The 27,027-nt window shown below is 39.0% G+C and overlaps 1 protein-coding gene across 3 annotated transcripts in view; it reads right to left on the bottom strand.

The window, feature by feature from the left end:
• Positions 1–26,168, bottom strand: part of UBQLN1 (ubiquilin 1) — a 49,833-nt gene extending 23,665 nt beyond the window's left edge. Inside the window, exons 1-2 of one of the 3 annotated variants that reach the window (XM_040620207.1) lie at positions 25,775–26,168; positions 154–305 (exon numbers count right to left, since the gene is read on the bottom strand). In XM_040620207.1, the coding sequence (XP_040476141.1) occupies positions 154–305; positions 25,775–25,954 (332 nt within the window). In that variant the 5' untranslated portion in view covers positions 25,955–26,168. The remainder of the gene's footprint in view (positions 1–153; positions 306–25,774) is intronic. The other 2 variants (XM_040620206.1, XM_040620205.1) reach the window with 2 other exon arrangements.
• Positions 26,169–27,027: the final 859 nt, after the last annotated feature.

Here is a 27,027-nt window from a genome sequence, read left to right as displayed (position 1 = left end):
TAGGCTAGAGTAGTTAAGTTTTGGGGGAGTCAAAAGGTATACTCAGATTTTTGACTACATGGGGATTAGTGCCCCTAACACCTGAATTATTCAACAGTTAACTACATAAGCATTTATTCACAGTTTAAAGCTCTAGGTCTTCTAAAACCATACCTGTTTTGTGTTTTGATGACAAGGTGAACAGTAAGTCCATCATGAATTCCATGCTGACTCAAAGTATCTTGATCTTTTAAAATTTTTCCAGCAAATATCAACACAAGTTGGTCAGTATGTGATTTGAAACGTTTAGAGATTTCTTCCTTGAACTAAAGAAGATAACAATAAAATAATTATTACAGGTGTTGCATAACACCACCTGGTTTCTACTAGTACTTCAAAAAGGCCCCTACTACAGATATTGCAACAATTCAAACAATATAAAGATACATCTTTTCTTTTTCAGCATCTTAAACATGGTGGGAAATGAGTATTCACATTTCACTCATCTCCAACACTAAGATTTTATTATAAGTACACATGTCCTATATTCAACTTTCTGCTAAGGCCTGACAACTCACTTCTTCCCAATATCCTTGTTCTTTTTGTATCAATGGTGCTAAAAGCCACAAACAGCTGTTACCAAGTTTACAATAATCTATGCCTCAGCTTTCCATCTCCAGCCCTGCTCCATTCTAGATAATACATATGCAGCCAAGCTCCTATTCTCGGCCTATTACACTTACTTTCCTCCCCACCTTTTTCATTCAACATTCATTAACAAGAAGTACTAGGCAGGAAGCACGAGGGCAACTAAAGAAAGCTTTCCAATGAAAACTAAAGAAAGATTAGGAAGTAGCCAAGAAAACCTGAAGAAAGACTTTCCAGGGACAAGAATAACATGCAAAAACAGAAAAGATCTTCATACTATAAACAAACAAACAAAAAGCCTTATTTATTCTATGTCAGATCAGTGTTTTATCATCTTTATCACAATCATCTGTAGGCTTAGGCTTTGCTCCACCCTCCAAATCAGGAAATTTCAGAGTCGACCAAAGAATCTACGTTAACAGACTACCTCAGAGAATTACTCCAAATTCAGAAAAGAATCACACCTTAAACCACTCTCCCCCAATGCTCTACACAAATGGGTATCAACAGATGAAGGCGCTATCACCAAGGGAATGTTTTGGAAATAGAAGGGGGTATGTCTGGTTGTCATAGTAAGTAGGAAGACACATTAAATAATATCTGAGATTTTATAAAATCTTGCAGAAGGCAGGAAAGCGAAGTGTAGAGGGATATAAATAAAATAAGACAGGCTATATGTCAATCACTGTTGAAAATGAGAAGTGCGTGAAAGTTCATCACACTCTACCTTTGCATATGAATGAAAATTTTCCATAATCAAGTTACAACACTCAGCGTAAGCAACCGTTGTTTTTTAATCATAAAGGTAATGCAAAATTATGCTGCAGTAAATATTCTGGAGCTTTTCCATCTGAGCTCTCCTTCCTTATCTGAAAACATATCACCTTTTTATCTAAGATAACAATTTCCAGATAACTATAAACTCTTTGTAAAACACCATTTGATAATATCCTATAGAGAGAGGCCAATCAATAATTGAACTATTCTATTACTGACATGTCATTTCTCCCTTTGGTAGCTACAGAAATAGTAACAATGTAATGAGCAGAATACATGGTTTTCTTTTTTTCTTCTTTCTTTTTTTAAAATATTTTATTTATTTATTTGAGAGAGCGAGCAAGCACGATCAGAGGAGAGGCAGAGGGAGAAGCAGACTCCCTGCTGAGCAGGGAGCCCAACTCGGGACTTGATTCCACAACCCTGAGATCATGACCTGAGGCAAAGGCAGATGCTGAACTGACTGAGCCACGCAGGTGCCCAGAACACATGGTTTTCTAAGGACTGAATGAGATGTATGTAAAATGCAAGCACCAAGCACATTGGTGGTGGTCAATAAACTGTAGATACCCAGCCCTTTTAATCCTCAATAACCCTGAGGTTTTAATCCTATTTCAGATACAGAAACAAAGACAGGTTCAATCTGTCCCTCTCAGTGACATGCTAATAAACTCCCAGGTTAAGATTCACATGTAAGTCTGACTTCAAGGACCAATCCACCCAGATAAACTATAATCTATTTCATATGTAAAATGAGATTAATTTAAATCTAAATGTGTTTCCTAACCATAAAGAAAACATTTTCAGAATCTTTAATACCCCTCATATGTCATTCCGAAATAACTGATTTATCTAACCCATGATTATATGGCATTTTAGCATATTTTAAGATTTGAAAGTAAAATGCCAGACTAAAGAAACACATCTACTCTTATATCCTGTTACATTCCCACTAAAATAGTAAAGGATTTTTTAATGCTTTATGGAGGTCTAACATACCATACAATTTGCCCACTTAAGGCATACAGTTCAATGGTTTTCACTATATACACAGGTATGTGCAATTGACACCACAATTTTAGAACATTTTCATCTTCTCTAAAAGAAACTAATAACACCCTTTAGCTATTACCTTCCTATTCCCCCATCACTGCAACCCTTAAGAACCCACTAATCTACTTTCTATCTCTACAGATTTACCTATGCTTGACATTTCACAAAAATGCAGCTATTTAATATGCGGTCTTTGTAACTGGCTTCTTTTACTTACCATAATGTTTTCAAGGTTCACCCATGTTGTAGCATGTATCCGTACTTTCTTACTTTTTATGGCCAAATACTATTCCATTGCATGGATATACAACATTTTGTTTGGCCATTCAACAACTGACGGACATCTGGGTTGTTTCCACCTTTGGACTCATAAATAATGCTGCTATAAACATTCATACACAAGTTGCAGTGTGGACACAGGTTTTCATTTCTCTTTGGTATATATCTAGATGCAGAATTACTGGGTCATATGTACCCCTTCACTTAACCATTTGAGGAACCACAGAAGTGTTATCCTAAGTACCTGTACCATTGTACATTCCCATCAGCAGTATATAAGGGTTCCAATCTCTCCACATCCTCACCAATATTTATTATCCAACTTTTTAATTACAGCCATCCTAGTGGTTTTGATTTGCATTTCCCTGATAGCTAATGACATTGAATATCTGTTCACGTGCTTATTTACATATCTTCTTTGGAGAACTATTTATTCAGATTCTTTGCCCTTATATTGGTTTGTCTTTTTATTATTGAGTTACAAAAATTTTTTAAGTTTTATTTAATCTCTTACACCCAATGTGGGGCTCAAACTCACAACCCCAAGATGAAGAGTCACATGCTCTTCTGACTGAGCGAGCCAGGCACCCCTCAAAAATTCTTTATATATTCCAGATAACAAATCTCTTTCAGAGATCGGATTAGCAAAGAGAGATGATAGAACAAACTGAGACCTTTTAGTCTCAAATGGAACAAAATTTAAAATTTTAAAGCTGGACATCGGATGGACACCCGATCAATAAATTTAGCAGACCCAAGAGAACTAAATCCTACACTAGCAATGCAGAAAGCTAATAGTTAATTCAATTCCCAGAATCTACAGAATTCCCAGAAGACTCAGTACTATAAAGCTGAGGGCAGGGGGTCATGAGTTGAGAGATGCCTAAGGACTAGAACAAGGAGGACTACTTACAGGTCTCAGAAGCAGACACAGCCTCACTTCACACTAAGCAAACAATTGCCCCTCCTCAAACCCGACAAATGACTAGAGGATCTTTTCTTCTCTGGAAAGGAAACAAAGAGTCTCTGGACTAAAGAGCACACAAGGCACAATGAAAGCAAGAGTTTAATACTAAAATGAGGAAAATTAAGTAAACACAGACATACAAGGTGCTGAGCCTTTTCCCCCTTCACTCTCATCTATCGAACAGAACGCTGGCAGAGGGCCTTCATCATCGGGCAGGAAGACTATAATATAGTGTCTCCAAGGAGAATCTAACTATCCTAAAAGAGAAATATTTAAAGAAATGGATGTACCCCAGGCACCCAAGAGCAGTGGTATCCAATGGGGGTTGGTGCCTCCATCCACCCTGGGAAGCATCTGGCAAAGTCTGAAGACATTTCTGCTGTCACAACCACTGTCATCTGGTAGGTAGAGACCAGACATGCTGCTGTACCTCCTACAACACACAGGATAGTCCCGACAACAAAGAACTATCTAATTCCAAGTGTCGGTAATGACAAGGTTGCAAAACTGTCCTAGAGCTGTACTTCTCAAAGTACTGTCCCCAGATGAGCAGCATTCACCATCACTAAGCGAACCTGGTAGAAATGCAAATTCTTAGTCCCCATCCCAATCAAATCAGAAACCCCAGGGATGGGGCCCAGCAATCTATGGTTTAACAAGCCTCGCAGGTAATTCTGATGCACACTAAAATTTAAGGACCACCGCCTGCTCGAGGTATAACAACAAATGCTCCCAAAAAATGAAGATGATAAAGAAACATATTAAATGTCATCAAAAGAATACAACCCCCCCCACACACACACACACAAAGTCCTCAACAAACAAGTTGCTAAGGAGGAAAAAGCAGAGAAGAACCTGTAGATGAAAATGTAACTTTTTTTTAAAGTAGCTCCACACCCAGCATGGAGCCCAAGGCAGGGCTTGAACTCATGACGCTGAAATCAAGACCTGAGCTGAGATCAAGAGTCAGATGCTTAACCAACTCAGCCACCCAGGCACCCTGAAAATGAAACTTTTTAAGTACACATAGAACACTCACCAAGACAGAACATAAACTGGGTAACAGAAAAACCTTGGAAATTTAAAATAATTGAAATCAGGTAAATATATTCCCTGACAATATTGGAATTACACTAAAAATCAGTAACAGAAGGTATCACGAAAATCTCCAGGTTAAGCAAAATACTTCTAAATAATTCATGGGTCAAAAAAGGAAGTCCTGAATAGAAATTAGAAAGAAAGTACTTCCAACTAAATGAAAGTGAAGGTACAGTATGTCAAAATTTGAGAGATTCGGCTAAAGCAATGCCTAGGGAAATTTATAGTACGAAAGGCTTATATTTCTGAAAGATCACGAATCTATAATTTGTTTTAACCTTCAGAAACTCAAGGAGCAAATGAAACATAAATAAGGAATTAATATAAAAGCAGAAATCAACAAAATAAACACAGAACAAGAGAAAAATATTTTAAAATATCAGTAAAACTGATGAACCTGTAGGTAGACTGACCAAGAAAAAACAGCAAGACATAAATTAACATTAGGAACAACAGAAGGGAACGACTACAGACTTCATGAACAGTAAAAGGATAAGGGACCCTCCACACAACTTTGTTGAATGTGACAACTTTGATGAAACAAACCAATTTCTTGAAAGAGTCAAGCTACCAGAACTCATTCAATCTCTTGAAATACAAGTGGGAACAATTCACAACTCATTTCATGAGGACAATACTACCCCGATAACCAAAGCAAGAAAACAAAGTACAAGAAAACTATAGACTAATATCCCTCAGGAACACAGATGTAGAAATCCTCCACAAAATACTAGCAAATGAAATTCAGCATTATACGGAGAAACAAGAGGCTAAGTCAACATTTGAAAATTAACGTAATTTATACAACAGACAAAAGAAGAAAAACCACACAATCTTTTAAGTCAATAGTAAAAAAGCATGCGACAAAATTCATTCATGATGAAAGTCTCAGCAAATTAGGAATAAAAGGGAACTACTTAGACCTGATGAAGTGCATCAAGGAAAATATGTGCATCATACTTAATGGTGAATGCTTTCCCACTAAGATCAGGAACAAAAAGCAAGGATACCCACCACCCCCACACACACACACACACCACCATCACCACTCTACTCAACATGGTATTCAAAGTCCCAGTTAATGCAACAAGAAATAGAGGCATAGATACTGGAAAAGAAAAAAAAAAAAAAAAGAATCAAGAAACTTATTAGTCACTTGCAATGTATGAGCCTTATCTGCATTCCACTTCAAAAATTAATTTTTTTAAGCAAATCAAAAACAAGCTAGACTGAGTGAAAATATTTGCAAAAGACACATCTGATAAGGAACTATTATCCAAAATAAACGAAGAACTGGGGTGCCTGGGTGGCTCAGTCAGTTAAGTATCTGCCTTCGGCTCAGGTCATGATCTCTGGGTTCTGGGATTGAGCCCCAGGTCCAGCTCCCTGCTCAGAGAGGAGTCTGCTTCTCCCTCCCCCTCTACCCCTCTCCCCTGCTTGTGCGCAAGCACTCTCTCCCTCCCCCCTCTCTCTCTTAAATAAAATCTTTAAAAAAATATATACGAAGAACTAAAACTTAACAGTTAACAACCAATTAAACAACCTGATTTTAAAGATGGGCAGAAGACTTTAACAGACACCTCACCAAAAATGATACAAAAATGCAAACACGCACATGAAAAGATGCTCCACATGTCATCAGGGAACTAAAAAATACAGCTAGGCGATCATACTACGCTCTTATTAGATAGAATGTCCAAATCCAAAATACAACCCTAGGTGCCAGCAAGGATGTGGAACGGGAACTCTCATTCATTGCTCATGATCCCAGAGTCAGCAGAGAGTCTGCTTGTCCCTCTCCCTCTGCCCCTCCTCCCACTCAGGCTACCTCTCAAATAAATTTTAAAAATCTTTAAAAAAGTGAAAAAGAGTGAATCTTAGATTATGGACTTTAGGTGATGATGTCCAGCAATTGTAACAAGTGTACTGCAACGGGGTGGGACGTTGATGGTATGGGAGGCGGGAGGATGTGGGGCAGGGCATATGCAAACTTTGTACTCTCCACTCACTTTGTGTGAACCTAAAACTGCTCTAAAAAAAAAAAATACAAGTCTTTTTTGGAAACAAAAAGATAAAATAAATTCATACACATTATGCTAAAAAATCATTTTGAGATAACAGGGAAATTTTGAACTGATGAAATTACAGAATTATTTGCTACAAAGGCAGGATAATGTATTGTTTTTAAAAAGGTCCTTATTTTTCAGAGATAACATGCTGAAATACTAAGGGATGAAATGATATAATGCATGAGAGATGCATCAAAATGAGGAGAAAGGGTGGGGCACCTGTGAGGCTCAGCTGGTTAGGCATCTGCCTTCAGTTCAGGTCATGATCCCAGGGTCCTGGGATCGAGCCCCATATAGAGCCTGCTTTTTCCTTTCCCTCGGCCCCTCCCCCTGCTCGTGCTCTTTCTCTCTCTCTCTCTCTCCTCTTTAATAAATAAAGTCTTAAAAAAAATGATGAGAAAGTGGGAGGCACCTTAAGGGAAAGTATATCTGAAACAAGACTGGCTTTAAGATTAGCTGTCAAAACTGGGTACAGGATTCCTGACGGTTTAACTTATTGCATCTACTCCCTGTTTACTTGAAATCACCCATTAAAAAAAAAAAAAAACAAGAAAAAATTTAAAGGAGGGAATAAGTGGCCTAAAATTTACATACGGTAAAAAAAATCCCTCAAAATGAAACATTTTCAGACATACAAAAACAGATTTTGTTACCTGGCATATATAAAGTATAGGAAATGTTAATGTGTTCCTCAGACAGAAGAAAATGATCCTAAATTAAGGAATAAAAAATGGAAAGATATATACATGGGTAAATCAAAATGGAAATTGACTGTATAAAGTATTAAAATTAATGCCTGTGTTATATGAAAGAAAATCTAGTCCAGAGGCAGGTACATGGGAGTTCAACTATTCTAAGGTCCTTGAACTAACTGGGAAGAAGTACAAATATTTATTAATTTACTACTAAAAGAATAGTAAAAACAGCATAGATCTACCAACCTAATAAAGGGGATAACTGAAGTAATACAAAATAATCTAGAACAGAAAAGGCAGTACAAAAATCAAATAGTATAATGGTAAATATAAACTAAATTTAGCAGCAATTACACAACAGACTATATGTTAAAAAAACAAAGACAACCAAACTGGATTTAAAAACTCAACTTCATGGTGCTTAAAAATGATACTCCTAAACTGTAAAGAAAAAGAAAGTTGAAAATAAAAAGAATGGGTGTAACCAAAGAAAGTGAGTGAGTCTATTCTAATCAACAAAACAGACTTTAACACAAAAGCAACTAGGACATTTCAATGTTCTAAGCATTAAATTCACAAGATAAAACTTAAAAGTATACGCACATAATAAAAGCTTCAAAATACATAAAACAAAAACTAAACACAGCCACAAAAGACAAATCCAAACGTACAGTAAGATTTCAGCACATTTACCTACATACCTGATAGAATAAAACAGCCCCCCCCAAAAGTACACACACACACACACACACACACGACTTGAACATAATTAACAAATGCCCTAACTGGAATGTATAGAAAACTGCACCCAACAACTGCAGAATAAACATTTTAAGTACATTTATAAAATTAGACCATATGCTGTCCCATAAAGCAAGTCAATATATTTCCAGTGAAAATCTTACCAAGCATGTACTATGACCACATGCAAATTAAACACTACCATGCAATGAAACAGTACCAAAAAGAGAAATCAATAAAATTCTGTACAACTGGAGAAGATATCCTAAATGGGACACAAAAAGATGTAACCATTTAAAAAAAAAAAAAAAAAAGGTACAATAAGGGCACCTGGGTGGCTCAGTTAAGCATCTACCTCCCGTCAGGTCATGATTTCGGGTTCCTGGGAACGTGCCCCGCACTGGGCTCCCTGCTCAGTGGGGAGTCTGCTTGTTCCTCTCAGTCTGCCCCTCCCCACCTTGTGGTCACAGGCACACTCGCACATGCTCTCTCAAATAAATAAAATCTTCAAACAAAAAAGGCACAATAAATTGAACTATCTTTAACAGAGATAAGCAACAGAGAGAAAACATCTAAAATACCAACAACCAAGAGAGCTTAAATCCAGATTTTACACAGGACATGTACAAATACAAGACAAAACCCAATTAAAAAATGGTCAAGAGACTAAAACAGGAACTTCACAAAATGAAAGCTAAATGGCAAACACAAACGAAAAACTGCTCTTCCAAATTATTTAATTATCAAATAGGTAACTTCAGATTAAAACCAGTTATACACTCACAGAATGGTTCAACTTAAAAGACGAGTACGGAGTGTGGTAGAAGATGTGGAGCAACTGGAATCCACAAACATTACAGGTAGAATTATAGGTTGGTATAGTCTCGAAAAATATTTTGAGGCAGAAGCTGAACCGATGCTTATTCTACTGACCCAACAATTCCACTTAGGGGATTTTATCTAACAAATTACGTGTCCATAGGTACACCAAAAGACATGTTCAAGGAAGTTCAAACCAGTATTCTTTGTTATTAGCCAAAAACTAAACAACCCAACTATTCTTTAACTGCGGAAGAAACTGTGGTATATTTACGTAATATGATATTACACACAATGACAACAAATGAACTATAGCCACATGTCATCATGGATCCCTCAATGGAGAGCAAAACCCAATCACAAATGAAGATAAACTGTGATTTAATTTATATAAAACTTAAGAAAAAAGGAAGGGGCAAAATCCATAGTGTCAAAGTGAGAACAGTGGTTACCTATGGGAGGAGGTGGTGATTACAAGGGTGGAACTCTTCGTTCTCAGGGGCACCTAAAGCAATTCAAGCACGAGTTCAAAGCACTTCATAGTCCAAGTTGGAAAGCATATGTTAGAGACAGTCAGCTATAACTCTAGTACTACACAGAGGAAAACTGTATCATCTGACTGCCAACTGTAATTCAGTTCTTATAAAAATAAATTTTAAATTTCAAGCCAATCTCAAAATATTTAGATATGAGAACCACTCCCAAACAGAAGACTAATGTAATACTGTAGAAAACTAATGTGATTATTCTGAGTAAATTATCCAAAGCTTGGAACAAACTAGCAAAAACCAAGGGATTAACTACTCCATTCAGCTGCCTGCTACTCCATAACCTTACTTTTAGTCATAACATATCAAACAGGTAGGATATGCTTTTCCAAATATGCTATATTTTAGAAAACTATAATCCAAATATGATCAATGTAAACAATGTTATGTTTTTTGGTTTTTTATTATTACATATAATGTATTATCTGTTTCAGGGGTACAAGTCTGTGATTCATAGTTTACACAATACACAGAGCTCATCACAACACATACCCTCTCCAATGTCCACCCCGCAGCCACCCCATCCCTCCCACCCCCCTTCCACTCCAGCAACCCTCAGTTTGTTCCCCCAGATTAAGAGTCTCATGGTCCATCTCCCTCTCTGGTTTCATCTTGTTTCACTTTTTCCTCTTCTCCTATGATCTTCTTCCTCGTTTCTCAAATACCACATTATCAGTGAGATGATATGATAATTGTCTTTCTCTGATTGACTTATTGCACTTAGCATAATACCCTCTAGTTCCATCCACGTCACTGCAAATGGCAAGATTTCATTTTCTGATGGCTGCATAATATTCCAGTGTGTGTGTGTGTGTGTGTGTGTGTGTGTGTACACCACACCTTCCTTATCCATTCATCTGTCGATGGACATCTGGGCTCTTTCAATAATTTGGCTGTTGTGGAGATTGCTGCTATAAACACTGAGGTGCAGGTGCCCCTTTGGATTACTACATTTGTATCTTTGGGGTAAATACCCAGTAATGCAATTGCTGGGTCGTAGGGTAGCTCTATTTTCAACATCTTGAGGAACCTCCACACTGTTTTCCAAAATGGCTGCACCAGCTTGCATTCCCACCAACAGTGTAGGAGGGTTCCCCTTTCTCCACATTCTTGCCAACATCTGTCGTTTCCTCACTTGTTAACTTTAGCCATTCTGACTGGTGTGAGGTAGTATCTCATTCTGGGTTTGATTTGTATTTCCCGGATGCCAAGTTGAGCACTTTTTCATATGTCTGTTTCATGTGTCCATTTGGATGTCTTCTTTGGAGAAACGTCTTTTCATGTCTTCTGCCTGTCTCTTGATTGGATTATTTGTTCCTGGGTTGTTGAGTCTGATAAGTTCTTTATAGATTTTGGATACTAGCCCTTTATCTGATATGTCATCTGCAAATATCTTCTCTCATTCTGTCGGTTGTCTTTTGGTTTTGACTGTCTCCTTTGCTGTGCAAAAGCTTTTTATCTCGATCAAGTCCCAATAGCTCATTTTTGCCCTTGCTTCCCTTGCCTTTAGTGATGTGTCTAGGAAGAAGCTGCTGTGGCTGAGGTTGAAGAGGTTGCTGCCTGTGTTCTCTTCACAGATTTCGATGGATTCCTGTCTCACATTTAAGTCTTCCGTCCATTTTGAGTCTATGTTTGTGTATGGTGTAAGGAAAAGGTCCAGTTTCATTCTTCTGCATGTGGCTGTCCAATTTTCACAACACGACGAGACTTTTTTCCATTGGATATTCTTTTCTGCTTTGTCTAAGATTAGTTCACCATAGAGTTGTGGGTCCATTTCTGGGTTCTCTATTCTGTTCCATTGATCTATATGTCTGTTTTTGTGTCAATACCATACTGTCTTGAGGATGACAGCTTTGTAATAGAGCTTGAAGTCCAGAATTGTGATGCCACCAGCTTTGTTTTTCTTTTTCAACATTCCTCTGGCTACTCAGGGTCTTTTCTGGTTCCATGCAAATTTTAGGATTATTTGTTCCAGTTCTGTGAAAAAAGCTGAGGTATTTTGATAGGGATTGCACTGAATGTGCAGACTGCTCTAGGTAGCATAGATATTTTAACAATATATGTTCTTCCAATCCATAAGCATGGAACGTGTTTCCATTTCTTTGTGTCTTCCTCAATTTCTTTCATGAGTGTTCTATTAGTTTTCTGAGTACAGATCCTTTGCCTCTTTGGTTAGATTTATTCCTAGGTATCTTATGGTTCTGGGTGCAATTGTAAATGGGATCGACTCCTTAATTTCTCTTTCTTCTGCCTCGCTGTTGGTGTATAGAAATGTAACTGACTTCTGTGCATTGATTTTATATCCAACCACTTTACTGAATTCCTGTATGAGTTCTAGCAGTTCTGGGGTGGAATCTTTCGGGTTTTCCACATAGAGTTATCATATCACCTGCAAAGAGTGAGAGTTTGACAACAACTTGGCCAATTCGGATGCCTTTTATTTCTTTTTGTTGCCTGACTGCTGAGGCTAGGACTTCTAATACTATGTTGAGCAGCAGCGGTGATAGAAATCCCCGCTGTGTTCCTGACCTTAGGTGAAAAGCTCTCAGTTCTTCCCCATTGAGAATGGTATTCGCTGTGGGTGTTTCATAGATGGCTTTTATGATATTGAGGTATGTACCCTTTATCCCTACACTGTGAAGAGTTTTAATCAAGAAAGGATGCAGTACTTTGTCAAATGCTTTTTCTGCATCTATTGAGAGGATCATATGGTTCTTGTCCTTTCTTTTATTAATGTAGTGTATCACATTGATTGACTTGCGGATATTGAACCAACCTTGTAGCCCAGGAATAAATCCCACTTGGTTCTGGTGAATAATCCTTTTAACGTACTGTTGGATCCTATTGGCTAGTATTTTGGTGAGAATTTTTATATCCATGTTCATCAAGGATATTGGTCTGTCATTCTCCTTTTTGGCGGGGTCTTTGTCTGGTTTTGGGATGAAGGTAATGCTGGCTGCATAAAGAGTTTGGAAGTTTTCCTTCCATTTCTATTTTTTGGAACAGTTTCAGAAGAATACGTATTATTTCTTCTTTAAATGTGTGGTAGAACTCCCCCGGGAAGCCATCTGGCCCTGGGCTCTTGTTTATTGGGAGATTTTTGATTACTTCTTCAATTTCCTTGCTGGTTATGGGTCTGTTCAGGTTTTCTATTTCTCCTAGTTCAGTTTTGGTAGTTTATACGTTTCTAGGAATGCATCCATTTCTTTCAGATTGTCTAATTTGTTGGCATATATTGCTGACAGTATGTTCTTATAATTGTTTGTATTTCTTCAGTGTTGGTTGTGATCTCTCCTCTTTCATTCATGATTTTTATTTATTTGGGTCCTTTCTCTTTTCTTTTTGGTAAGTCTGGCCAGGGGTTTATCGATCTTATTAATTCTTTCAAAGAACCAGCTCCTAGTTTTGTTGATTTGTTCTACTGTTCTTTCGGTTTCTATTTCATTGATTTCTGCTCTGACCTTTATTATTTCCCTTCTTCTGCTGGTCTGCTTTATTTACTGTTCTTTCTCCAGCTCTCTTAGGTGTAAGGTTAGGTTGCATATTTGAGACCTTCTTGTTTCTTGAGAAAGGCTTGTACTGCTATATATTTCCCTCTTAGGACTGCCTTTGCTGCATCCCAAAGATTCTGAACCGTTGTGTTTTCATTTTCATTTGTTTCCATGAATTTTTTTTTTAATTCTTCTTTAATTTCTTGGTGGACCCATTCATTCTTTAGTAGGATGCTCTTTAGCCTCCATGTATCTGAGTTCTTTCCAACTTTCCTCTTGTGATTGAGTTCAAGTTTCAAAGCACTATGGTCCGAAAATATGCAGGGAATGATCCCAAACTTTTGGTACCGGCTGAGACCTGATTTGTGACCCAGAATGTAATCTATTCAGGAGAATGTTCCATGTGCACTAGAGAAGAATATGTATTCTGTTGCTCTGGGATAGAATGTTCTGAATATATCTGTGAAGTTCATCTGGTCCAGTGTGTCACCCTTATTTCCTTGTTGATCTTTTGCTTAGATGATCTGTCCACTGGAGTGCAGGGGCGGAGGGTGTTAAAGTCCCCTACTATTATTGTATTACTGTGATGTGTTTCTTTGATTTTGTTTTAACTGGCTTATCTAGTTGGCTCCTCCCATGTTAGGGGCATAAATATTTACAATTGTTAGATCTTCTTATTGGATAGACCCTTTAAGTATGATATAGTGCCTTTCCTCATCTTTTACTACAGTCTTTGGTTTAAAATCTAATCTGATATAAGGATTGCTATCCCAGCTTTCTTTTCATGTCCATTAGCATGATAAATGGTTTTCCATCCCCTCACTTTAAATCTGGAGGTGTCTTTGGGTCTAAAAGGAGCTTATCGATGGGTCTTGCTTTTTTATCCAATCTGATACCCTGTGTCTTTTGATTGGGGCATTTAGCCCATTTACATTCAGGGTTAACTATTTAAAGATAGGAATTTAGTGCCATTGTACTGCCTGTAAGGTGACTGTTACTGTATACTGTCTCTGTTCCTTTCTGGTCTATGTTACTTCTGGGCTCTCTCTTTGCTTAGAGGACCCCTTTCAATATTTTTTTGTAGGGCTGGCTTGGTGATCGCAAATTCTTTTAGTTTGTCCTGGACGCTTTTTATCACTCCTTCTATTTTCAATGACAGCTTAGCTGGATAAAGTATTCTTGGCTGCATATTTTTCTCATTTAGTACCCAACAATGTTATCGATGTTATGTTTTTTACAGAAGGGCCAAAACTCTACATACTTCAGATTTCCTTAAACTCCTATTCTGTGCTATTTGGGTAGAGGGAAATAGTTTCAGCTTCTAGTGGCTTCAAAATATCCAAATTTTCTAACATCCGGACTTTACTTCCATGTCTGTTTTATTTACTACACTTTTACTGGACACAACAAGAGAAAGACAGAGGCTAAGTAGTATTGACAAAAAAAAAAATTAGCAAGCTTGAAAACTGTCAAAGCTCTTTTACATAGAGGCAGGCCACAGATACCATTTCTCACAGAAATATAAAACTTATGCAATAAATTACATAAAATGTTTCCATCTATCTAGGGAAGAATCTTAACCATAAGGTAAAGATTTTTGTAATTTCCTATACTTATTTCTAGACTATCTAGAAAGATATTCTTATTTTTGTCCTGAGGCCCATGTTGCCACCACTAACTCAAAATAAAAAATATGTGCTACAATGAGCCTCTAAGGATCCATATTTCCTATAAATGTATGTTTCCTACTCTGCTCTTGAACTGACAACCTACGGTAATAACCAATGGGCCAGAAAGTTGAAAACTTAGAAGTACCAGATATGTTCCCAATAACCAGAAGAATCAAAATTGTAACGTACTTCAAATAATTTGAAATCAACCCAGCATGTACAAAATAACTGTCACTAGCCACTTCTCTCAACACCACCCAAAGTCAGGTGTTTCACATCAGTGGATTCTCCCAACTAATTTAAGTTTATTCCTATGTGATCACCGAAATTATTTTCCCTTCTATTGAATATAATGTAACTTTTTGAAAATGCTGAGCTACTGTTGCACATATCAACTGCTGTTCTGCAATACAGTGATACTGTCCCAGACTCTCAAGGTGTCCCGTATCTGCTCTTTTGCCAGACTGTAAGTTCTTACCTTGACAGCTTATCTCCCCTTCCCCCTAAATTTGCTATTTTTAATCAGGAGGAAGAAGCAGATAAGTAATCAAGAATTAGAAAACCATATAAAATAGAATGCTGAGATAATCTGAAATGCTCTCCTGACATGAAAACGTGGGACCTAGTATATCAAATTTTAGGACACCAATCTCAGCTGCTCAAGGCCCACTTCACTTATTTCCTGTTCTTGATGGACTGGGGGAAGAAAGAGACACACACACACACACAGGTGGAGTGAGGAGAGGGAACAAAGTAGTAAGAAAAAAAAGAATGTTTCTGAAACATTTAGACCTGAATTCAAATCTTGGTTTTGCCACTTTCAAGTTGTGACCTTGAATGTTACCTAAGGAACTCTGATCCTAGGTTTCCTCATCAGTAAAATGGAGATAATATTTATTCTGCAGGGCTGATGGGAGAATTAAGAGAGCTATGGAAAGTACCTGGGGGCAGAATACTCACACTCATGCAAACACTCAAATATTCAACCCTAATTATGTGAAAATAAACTTTGAATTACAACCACTTTTTAAAATTAAGTTAATCTAAAAAATAAATAAATAAAATTACATTAATCTAACTTTCAAGTTAGTAAAATTAGAAACACTGTCATCCTTTACAACTATCCCACAATTCAAACTTGCCTTTAGCCATCTGTCTCTGCTCCTGTTAAGTATCCTCAGAAAAAAAAGTAAATTTTGTGACCTTTAAAAAAAAGCTTTAAATATTAAAACATACATATTAATTGTATTCCTTGCAGAACCACGTATTAACAGCATTTAGCAAGAATTTTCTAAATAGTTGTCCGAATAATATACTACATTCAAACATCTGGTATTTTAGTATTTTAAGTCACAAGTCTTTTTTTTTTTTTTTTAAGATTTTATTTATTTATTTGACAGAGAGCTTTAGAGACAGCCAGCGAGAGAGGGAACACAAACAGGGGGGGCTGGGAGAGAAAGAAGCAGGCTCCCAGTGGAGGAGCCTGATGTGGGGCTCGATCCCAGAACACCAGGATCACACCCTGAGCCAAGGCAGACGCTTAACGACTAAGCCACCCAGGCACCCCTAAGTCACAAGTCTTTTAATCAGTTCCACATTCAATATTGCTAATCTCTTGAAAAAATCCATACTCAATAAATCATCCTATGTAATAGTTCGTCCAGTTATCACTCTCCAAATACCTGATGTCCGAGTAACCTTAATTAGTATCCTCATTAAAAAACACTGCATAAATCTAACACAAAGATGTCAAGTATGAGACATAACTAGAGACATGAGCAACTATATGGGAAAAAGGCACCTTCTTTTAAATATAAAATTGAGCACTCAGCCATAAACGTTATAGTGCATTAGCCATAAAATGTACTATTTTTAAAAGTGTTTCTATGACGGGGCACCTGGGTGGCACAGTCGTTAGGCGTCTGCCTTCGGCTCAGGGCGTGATCCCGATGCTCTGGGATCGAGCCCCACATCAGGCTCCTCCGCTATGAGCCTGCTTCTTCCTCTCCCACTCCCCCTGCTTGTGTTCCCTCTCTCGCTGGCTGTCTCTCTCTGTCAAATAAATAAATAAAATCTTTAGGGCGCCTGGGTGGCACAGCGGTTGGGCGTCTGCCTTCGGCTCAGGGCGTGATCCCGGCGTTATGGGATCGAGCCCCACATCAGGCTCCTCCGCTATGAGCCTGCTTCTTCCTCTCCCACTCCCCCTCTTTGTGTTCCCTCTCTCGCTGGCTGTCTCTATCTCTGTCAAATAAATAAACAAAATTTTTTTTAAAATAAAATAAAAAATAAATAAATAAATAAATAAAATCTTTAAAATAAAAAAAAAGTGTTTCTATGATCTAAATCTGACAAAGAATAGCAAACTAATGTTTAGTTATTCACATGCTAGGATACTATTCCAGCCCTCTTCTATTGCAAAAAATTAAGACCCAATTCACTGGCAAATAAAAGGTGCAGGAGGAAAGAAAACAATACAAGTAGAGCATATAAACCCTGAGCCAGGTACTTTATACATATTAATTCTTGAAATCCTCCATACAATCTAGTCAATCAAGTACTCCATATCACATGTTAAAACTGCTGCCAGTGAGGCTCAAAGAAGTAAAGCACCTTGCTCAAAGATGTCTCCAATTCCAATGTTCATATCCTCTCCAAAATGCAGACCACATTTCAATGCACTTAAATTAATATGCCAATACACACTTCCCCCTTTCTCAAAATCCTAACAAAAATTTTATGAATAATAAATAAATAATAGTGGAATAAGTAAGTTCCACATATGCCAATATAGAAAGACCACAAACAAGTGAAAAGAGAATAAGCAAAGTGCAGGGTAATGATCCATCTGCTTAACAAGAATAGAAAATTACATATGGGTATATAGATAAATAATTTTCTCAACAGAATCACCAGATGAGTTTTAAAGGCTATAGAAAATTTTACCAAAAACCACTACACCCAAGTCTCAACTCTAGAAAGCTGTAGCAGCTGATTAACCAGTAATAAGTAAACCAAGCAGTCTACGTTGTATCAGTAAGAAATCAAACTAGGGGCGCCTGGGTGGCACAGCGGTTAAGCGTCTGCCTTCGGCTCAGGGCGTGATCCCAGCGTTCTGGGATCGAGTCCCACATCAGGCTCCTCTGCTATGAGCCTGCTTCTTCTTCTCCCACTCCCCCTGCTTGTGTTCCCTCTCTCACTGGCTGTCTCTATCTCTGTCAAATAAATAAATAAAATCTTTAAAAAAAAAAAAAAAAGAAAAAAAGAAATCAAACTAGCTCACTATAGCATAAGTTTACCTGTTAAGACCAGAGTTCAGATCCTCTGGGGTAATGAAAATATTTTGCAAAGTACAGGCACTCATACATACACTTTATCATACCTATAATGAATGAAATGCTTTGTATGCCAACCCAAAACTTTTTGCATCAAACAAATTTACAGAAGATATCAACTTTAGTCTCTAAAAAAATTCCAATCCTAATTTAATGAAATTTTCTTTTTTTAAATAATGGAAGCTGCTCTTACAGAAAAACAACAGAAATAATGCCACTGGTCACTTTAATTAAACTAAAAACAAACATCACATTTTTCTAAGTAAATCACAGTTAAAAATACCCCCAAATAAGTACAAAATATTGCAAATAAATCTTTAAAACACTATTTGCTCACTCAATAAATACTTGCATTACACAACAGGTGCCAAGCACTATGGGATTAGGAGGTAAGCAAAACAGCCTCTACCCTTGCAAATTCAGTCTGGGATGGGAACGATAAAGTCCATATAATCACAAAATGGTATCACAAATTAGAAGTGTTTAACTCATTTAGATTGGTAAGCCCAATCAAACTCTGATAAACTAACATTTAAATAAACTTTAATCACTATACTGTACACCTGAAATTAATATTACACTATATGTTACCTGGAATTTAAATAAAAACTTTTAAAAATACAAATAAATGAACAAACTTTAAGGCCGAAAAACCCAGCCAGAGAAAAGTCAAAGCAGCCTTGAGTAGTGGTTAGGTGTATAAAAATACACTCCAGATTTTGAAGACTTAGTATAAAAAAAAGGAAATATATCTTAATTTTTCATGTCTATTTACATGTTGAAATGACATTAAGAACATACTGGGTTACATAAATGTACTATTAAAATCACAATACCCAAAAGGTAGAAAAATGAACTGTCCATCATCCAATGAGTAGATAAACAAAATGTGACAAATACAAACAACAGATTATTATTCAGCCTTAAAGGAAGGAAACTGACATCTGCTACAACATGGATGAAACTTGAGGACATCATATTAAGTGAAATCAGTCATAAAAGGACAAATACTTATGATTCCACTTTTATGAGATACCTAGAGTAGTCAAACTCAGAGAGAGAAAGTAGAATGCTTGTTGCCAAGGTCTGGTGCGAGGGGAATGGGGTTATTGTTTAACAGGTACAGTATCTCAGTTTTGCAAGATGAAAAGAATTCTAGAGATGGACGATGGTAACTGTTGCACAATGCAATGTATTTAATGCCGCTGAACTGTACACTTAAGAACGGTTAAGATGGTAAATTTTATGTGTATCTTACAATTTAAAAATTTCACTTTAAGTGACTCTAAGAAAATTTAAATTACATATGGTCTGCATTAAATTGCTATTAAAGAGCACTATATTGAAGCCATGGTAAAATTTTCCAGTGAGAAGGGTTTTGAGCACCCATGTGACAGGATCTAGAACAGTAAGCTCTAATGCCCTAAGGCAGAAGACAGCACACTTTCTGTAAAGGGCTAAAGAATACTTTCAGTTCTGTGGGCCATCTGGTCATTCTGAAAGCGGTCATAGATAATAGCGTAAGTGAATGGACATGGTGGATCTGGCCCACTATCATTGGCTGACCCCTGCGTTAAGCCACTGGAATCAATGACTCCTACCAGCTGAGACTGCTAAATCCTCAGGAATTTTGTGAGCCAGTTTAATATTGGTAGTTTAATATCTGCCACAGTAAGATGAAAATCATGAAACACTTGAAAATCAGCAAACACAAATCAGTGCTGTTTTTCCTGAAGAAGTGGTTGATAAACATTTACCAACACACCACTGACTGTATTTACTTCTTTCCTATGCATTTAAACTTACATTAGTTGTCGGGGCTCCTGGGTGGCTCAGTCGGTTAAGCATCCCACCCTTGATTACAGCTCAGGTCATGATCTCAGGGTCCTGAGCTCCAGCCCTGTGACAGGCTCTGCGCTCAGTGTGGAGTCTGCCTGAGATTGTCTCCCCTTTTCTCTCCCCCCACCTCTGTCCCTTCTCCCCACTCATGCACGTGCTCTTTCTCTCTCAAATAAAATCTTTAAAAAAAATAATAAAAATACAAAAATAAAATTATAGTAGTTGTGAACCATCTCTGAGAAAAATGGATAGTCATTCAACAGTCATTCTGCATTCTGTGGTTCAAATGAAGAACGGCTGTTCGAAAAGAATTACGTTCCAGCAACCAGAAACGAGAGAGTATCTGAAGCACTCACGAGCTGTGGTTGCAGAGCAGTAACCTAAGGGGAAAGCAATTTTAGACAAGCTGTGAGGAGGACAGGAAGCCATGAGATTATGTATATACTGCACCCAATGAAGGCTCGATAACCGGCAGTTATTATTAAATACATATCATTGTGCGTCATGGTATAGACTGACTTGTAAACAAATATTTACTGAACCCAAACTATGTGCTATGCTTTGGTAACACAATGGTGAACAAAGATTATCTCTACCAGAAGAAATAAGCACTAATCAAATAACCACATAATCAATTTAAATTGTGATGAATTATGACCAAAAAACAGAGTGCTGTGAGAAAATACAGCAAGGAATCCCAATCTAGTCTAGACAATCAGGGATAATTCGCTGAAAAAGTGACCTTCGCACTGAGATTTAAGGTATGGGTGGGAACAGGCAGAGTAGGAGGCATTCCAGGTAGCAAGAACAAATTGCAAAGAAGTCCTCTGAGGCAGGGAAAGAAAAATGTAACAACAGGTCAAGGAACTAAAAAGTCAATATGGCAAGAGCAAGTGACCAAGGAGGAAAAAACACATCACAGTGGAGAGAAGGCAGGAGCTGTAAGCACATAGGGCCTCAAGGCCACATATGTAAGTCTAAGATCAGTGGGGAGTTATTAGTTTTAAGTGGAGCATAACATGATCTGATTAACATTTTTCAGAGATTGCAGTAGGAATGAATGCTCGGGGGGGGGGGGGGGGGGGGGGCTCCTATAGTTTGCAGGCAAGACACAATAACAACTTAGTGGAGTCAATCCTCGATCTTAATTTAAAAGTACCTACTTAGTATATTAAATACTTGGAGCAATTTTTGGTCTTAGGACACCACTCTTACAAATTTGAAACCCGAGTTTTGTTTATGAACGTTATTATCTACTGATGTTTGCTATATTAAAAATTAAAACTGAGGCACGTTTAAAAACATTCATTTAAAAATAACATGTTAATATAAATAACATTCCTATGAAAAGTAACTATATATATTTCCCCAGTGGGAAGAGTAGCATGCTTTAAATTTCTGCAAATCACTTTAGTCTCAGAAGAAAACTGGATTTTCACATCTGTTGCGATATCTCAACATTTTAGTGTATGAGAAGTATGCTATTGATTTTTGAGAGAATTAGAGTGAAAAATGCAACACAATTATTGTGAAAATAGTTTTGATCTTATGGTCCTCCTGGAGGGGTTTGGGGAACCCCCCACCAGGCCACACTGAGTCATGTAATTACAATGAGATGCACTTCACAGTAACTAGGATGGCAATAATCAAAGACAGACAATAACAAGTGTTCCCAGGGATGTAGGGTAATTGGAATCTTCATGCACTGCTGGTGGGAATATAAAATGGTGCAGTCACTTTGGAAAATAGTTTGGCAGTTCCAGAAAAGTTAAACATAGAGCTACCACATGACCCAGCATTTCCACTCATAGGTACACACTCAAAAGAAATACAAAAGCATATGTCCACACAAAAATTTTTTAGTTATTCACAGAGACATTATTCAGACTGGTCAAAAAGAAACAACCCAAATGATTAACAACCCATTGGCTGATGAATGGAGAAATAAAATGTGAAATATATCCATACAATGAATATTATTCAGCAATAAAAAGAAGTGATCCATGCTACACAACACAGATGAACCCTGAAAACATTGAACTAAGTGAAAGAACCCAGTTACAGGTTTCAAAATCTGTATTTTACACTTTCAGCACATTTCAAATCAATCCAACCACATTTCAAGTATTCAATAGTCAGATGCGGCTGGTAGTACCGAAGTGGACAGAGCAGTTCTAGAGCCATCATAAAGTATAATGTTAAATGATGTTTCTGGTAATGATCCTGACACACAGCAATTTCCCCTAGCAAGAAAAGGCTCAAATCCATGCAATACAGTATTTATGTTATGTCTAAGTATACTGATACTTTTCTAAAAGCTTCCAGTACTGTAAATGTTTTCTAAAACTAGAATATATTTTACCTGAATATTTCAGGTAATTGTATTTCAAAATCTTACACTATAACCTGGAGAGCTATAAAATCCCAGAACAAGCTAGTTAGATGTTACCTGGAAGCTCCCTTCCATTCTCTGCACTAATTTTAATGACTGACACACACTACACCCCCACCCCCACCCCCACCCCCCATCTTGGCCTTCATCTCCCTTGTTGACACTTGGAAGTTCTCACACTGTTTCCCATAGTAGATAATGAATAATTAATAGGGGTAAAAAGTCTCCTACACAGGGACCCTGTGCCACTACACACAACTTATCTATTTTTTTAATCTATTTACTTAGATTATGAAAACCCGTATTTACAAAATCACCTTGAAACACACATGGTTAAGTTTATATTCTAGCTACCCTTAACTAGAAATTTAAACATTACTCAGTTGTTGACTGCTCAATGAAAAGTAAATTTCAATTTAACTTTAAAAAAAGTGTTATTATCAACCACAAACAAGTAACACTAAATACCAACTCTATTAAGGTCATATACACTCAATGGCCCAATGTTCATATACACTCAAACAGAACCCAAGGGTAAAATAAGAAAATTAGTTACCACCTTACAACATACTTTATAACTGATCCAGAAAGTTTAATGTAATTTCATCCAATCAAGAATTAAAACATTCACATAAATACTATTTCAGCATAATGTACTAAGAGAACTTACATTATACAAAACACTTACTGAAAGAGATTGTAAACTGTAGAATATGGAACTTGCCTGATAGAAAACCTAAGCCTTCAATATTTTCCAAGTCCTTTGCCCACCATACCCTCTTTATCTCTAAAATTAGATAAACATTTTCAGGACCAAATTTTCCAATTTTTTATTGAACATTTTTACTGAACATGGAATCTTAATGTCATTAAATATATTTTAATGACAAGTTTTACTTTGTATAGTTTAAAATCTATCAAACCCTTTAAGAAAAATTTAAGTCACAAAATGACATACTTTCTTGTGCTTCAAAAAGGATTTTACAAATCATCTGAAAAGTGCTTTTCTTATACTCACGCATTTTTCCTCTATGTGTTTCCCTTAACAGACTCCACAAGTAGTTCAACTTGTCTTCAGGTTATTGGTGCAGCGCTACATGTTTTTAATGACGTTTTCTGCTTCAATAGAAAGCATTTCTCAGAATAAAAATTCAACTGCAATCAAAGTAAGCTGCTCTGGAAAAGCTTTAAACAATTTACTTTGGTTACAGAAGAATAAGATTAAAACCTCCACAGACTTTAAAATTCTAATGTCACCATCACAAACAGTAAAAACAAACCCTCACAGACAGAACATCATAAAATGATTTAAGTGAATTTTTCCACTTATAAAATATTGACTCTTTCTTCCTAATCTTTTACAATAAAGTGCTGAAAGCAGGTAGGAAAAGTACAGACCTGAACTAGGAATCCTAAAAGACCCAAGGATTTCAAATGCTATACGGCTACACATACACTAGAAGCGCTAAAATGAAAAAGACTGACACTATCAAATGCTAGCAGGGATGTGGAGCAACAGGAACTCCCAAGCACCTTTGGTGGAACTGTAAGACGTTAGCAGCCCTTTTTAAAAACATAGTTTCTTACAATACTAAGCCTATAGCTATCCTATCACCCAGTCATTCCACTTCCAAGTATTTAACAGGCGAAACGCATCTGTCCAACAAAACATATTTGTACAAGAGTGTTCACAGCAACCAACTGCAAGAAGCCCAGGTGGCCCTCAGCAGGAGAGTGCATTAATTATGGCATATTCATACAGCGGAAAACACAGGGAAAAAAGAAATTACTGGTATACACAAAGAATCTCGTTCTAACGCTGAGTGAAAAAAACTTACCCAAAAGAGTACATACTATATAATCCCACTTATGTGAAGTTCTAGAACAGGCGAAACTAATGGTGAAAAAAATGAAATCAGTGGTGGAGGAGAGTGGGACTGAACGAACAGGGAAAGGCCAAGAGGGAACCTTATAGTCAACTATAAAGTTCTACATCTTGATAAAGCTTTGAATCATACAGGCTATGTATTTGTGAAAAACATTTAATGGTATTTGCAACTTACTCTGAAATGCCTCCAAAAAACATAAAGGAATTAATACGTGATAAGAGCAAATACAGCAAAATGTCAATTGTGGTTGATGCACATATGAATATTCACTGTACCATTCCTTCAACTTTCCTGTATGTTGGAAAACATAAAAATGTTAAGGGAAATTTTTATGCAATTAAGGACACCCCCCCCCCCAAAAAAAGGTGATTCCGTAGGTGGTAAAAGTTTCTCACTTGATGGTACAGTGTATTTACTGCTTCACAAAACACACCACCTTTCAGAACTATATAAACCAATACTCTATTTACTGTTCTGAAGAAACTTACATCTCAGGAATTGCTTCCTCAAAGACTGTTCGCATTATTTTGGATAGTCAGAGATCAATTCAAAAATTATGCAAAATATCCTGGGATGTACATTCAACAATAAGCTAAAGCAAATCTGTTGAATTCTTCAAGACTCTTAATTTAACAGCCAAGTTTGTATACCTGAGCAGATTTTAAGTAATAAATTATTTGGTAATATTCTCCATTAACTCCAATTTTATTCTTTTATTCGACTGCAACCGCTAATATCTACAAACGTGGCTACCATCCCTCTAAAATCAAACAAAAACCTCCCCAATGACTGGCACCTAAGAGATGAGAGATAAATGTACTAAAAAGAAAACAGCAAGTCATCAATGAAAGTCATCCACCTTTCTCCTTAAGCCTAGTACTATTAAGATGTGGCTGAAAACAATTTCTACGTCATGGTTAATTTTTTCTTGAAGATTGAAAGGTAGGAACAATTTCAGCAATCAAAACGCAAAACTAAATGTACACGTGCTCCTCGCCCCCAGATCTACCCTAACCCGCAGGCAGGTAAAACAATGAGCACCCCCCCCCCTTTTCTTTTAATTCATGAGACAAAACCGCAGAGGAGGCTAAAGCGAACCCTCGCCTCAGCCCAGCCTCCACCCCGCCCGGAGCGCGGCGGTGGTCCCTTTCCTTTGTGAGGAGCCGGAGGGAGGCGGCGGGGGGCGGGGAGCTGGGGGAGGAGGCTGGTGGTCCGCGGACGCGGGAGTAGGAGGAGGGCGCGGAGGGAAGCGGCGTCCGCGCGTCCCACAAACAGGCCGCGGGGCCCCGCCACAAGCCTCTGCGGTGTCCCAAGGAGCACACCCAGGAACTTGGGTGTGATCTAATTCGAGAAGAGACCCGGGAGAGGGGCCGAGGGCACCTCGGGGGACGATCCCCTCCCAAGCTCTTCCGAAACCGTCCCCTCCTGCCGCAGGCGGAGGTCCTGCCGCCACCCCCACCCCGGGCCCGAGGCCAGGGCGGCCCTCACCTGCTGGACGGAGCTATTCTCGGGCACAGCGAACTCCTCCTTCTCCTTCGGGGTCTTCACGGTGACTTTCATGATCTTGGGCTCCGCAGAGGCAGCGGCCGCGGGGGCGCCGGCACCTTCGGCCGCGGCGGCGCTGTCCTGGGAGCTCGGAGGGCCGCCGCTTTCACCACTCTCGGCCATGGCGGCGGCGGCGGTGACTCAGGCGCGCAGGAGGGAGAGGGCGAGCGAGGGGGAGCCAGCAGACGGCAGAGCCGGCCGGCCCGGGTAGCGGAGAATGCGGGGCACGCCGCCGCAGCGACAACGGGTGCAAGGCCGCCCTGGCAGGCGAGGGGCCGCGGAGCTTGGTGTGGGCTCCGGCGCAGGCCCGGGTCGGGCGCTCGGCAGCCGCCGTGTGTTCAGACGCCGCTCGGTCGCAGCGACATCCGCAGCCGCCGCCGCTCTTCCTCCTCCCCGCCCCTCCCCCCACGTCCCTCGGCCGGCGCCGCGCAGGGCACGCCGGGTAACTCGGCTGGCGGCGTCGCCGAGTCATGCCCGGCCGGCGCCGCTGCCCCCTCCGGCTGCCTTTCTTTCCCTCTCCCGCTCCATTGCTCAGGCGGAAGGCAGAGTGGAGGATTTAAAGCAAAATGGGGCGGGAGAGATCAATTCATTTCATACATCCCCTTCGCCAAAAAATAAATTAGGGGGTTCTGGGAGGCGCTGTAACGGCGCGCTGTGATGACCTCACGGCTAGCGAAATTACTAGAAAGGGGGCTCGACCACTGGGCGCTGCAGCCGCGGATGCGCCTGCGCGCTGGTGGTCCAGGTCGTGTCCCCCGCCCCTTGCAGACCCCGCGGTGGCAGTGCCCAGCCAGTCCGCGCCGTCACGCTCGCCTCGCCTTTGCGCGCACCCAGTGCCCGGACCGGAGGGGAGTGAAAATGCTGGCGAGCTGTGCTGTCGCTTTCACATCTTTCCATTTGCCTACTTGTAGGATTTTAAGTGGTTGATTTTACTGCCCGGTGCGCGGGAGTTGGAAGCTAAGTTAATGGAGGAAAGGTGTTCATTATAACGAAAGGGAAATGGGCCGCAGCCACCCTGCGCAATCCCGCGGAGTCATTGCTCCACGGCCACGGCGTCCCGCCCTCGGGTCAGCCCGGTGTGATCTGGCGATCAGGCCACATCTGCTGACAGTGGCCTGTCCTCCGGCTCTGACAGCCCTGCGCGAGCGCCCCGAATTCTCTGAACACTATCCCTCAAAATACGTGGGGCAGAACCT

Source organism: Ursus maritimus, unplaced genomic scaffold (assembly GCF_017311325.1).
Source record: "Ursus maritimus isolate PB19 unplaced genomic scaffold, ASM1731132v1 scaffold_34, whole genome shotgun sequence".
NCBI lineage: Eukaryota > Metazoa > Chordata > Mammalia > Carnivora > Ursidae > Ursus > Ursus maritimus.
Note: the sequence above shows the minus strand (reverse complement) of the source record. Positions and strands in the feature narration are given on the sequence as shown.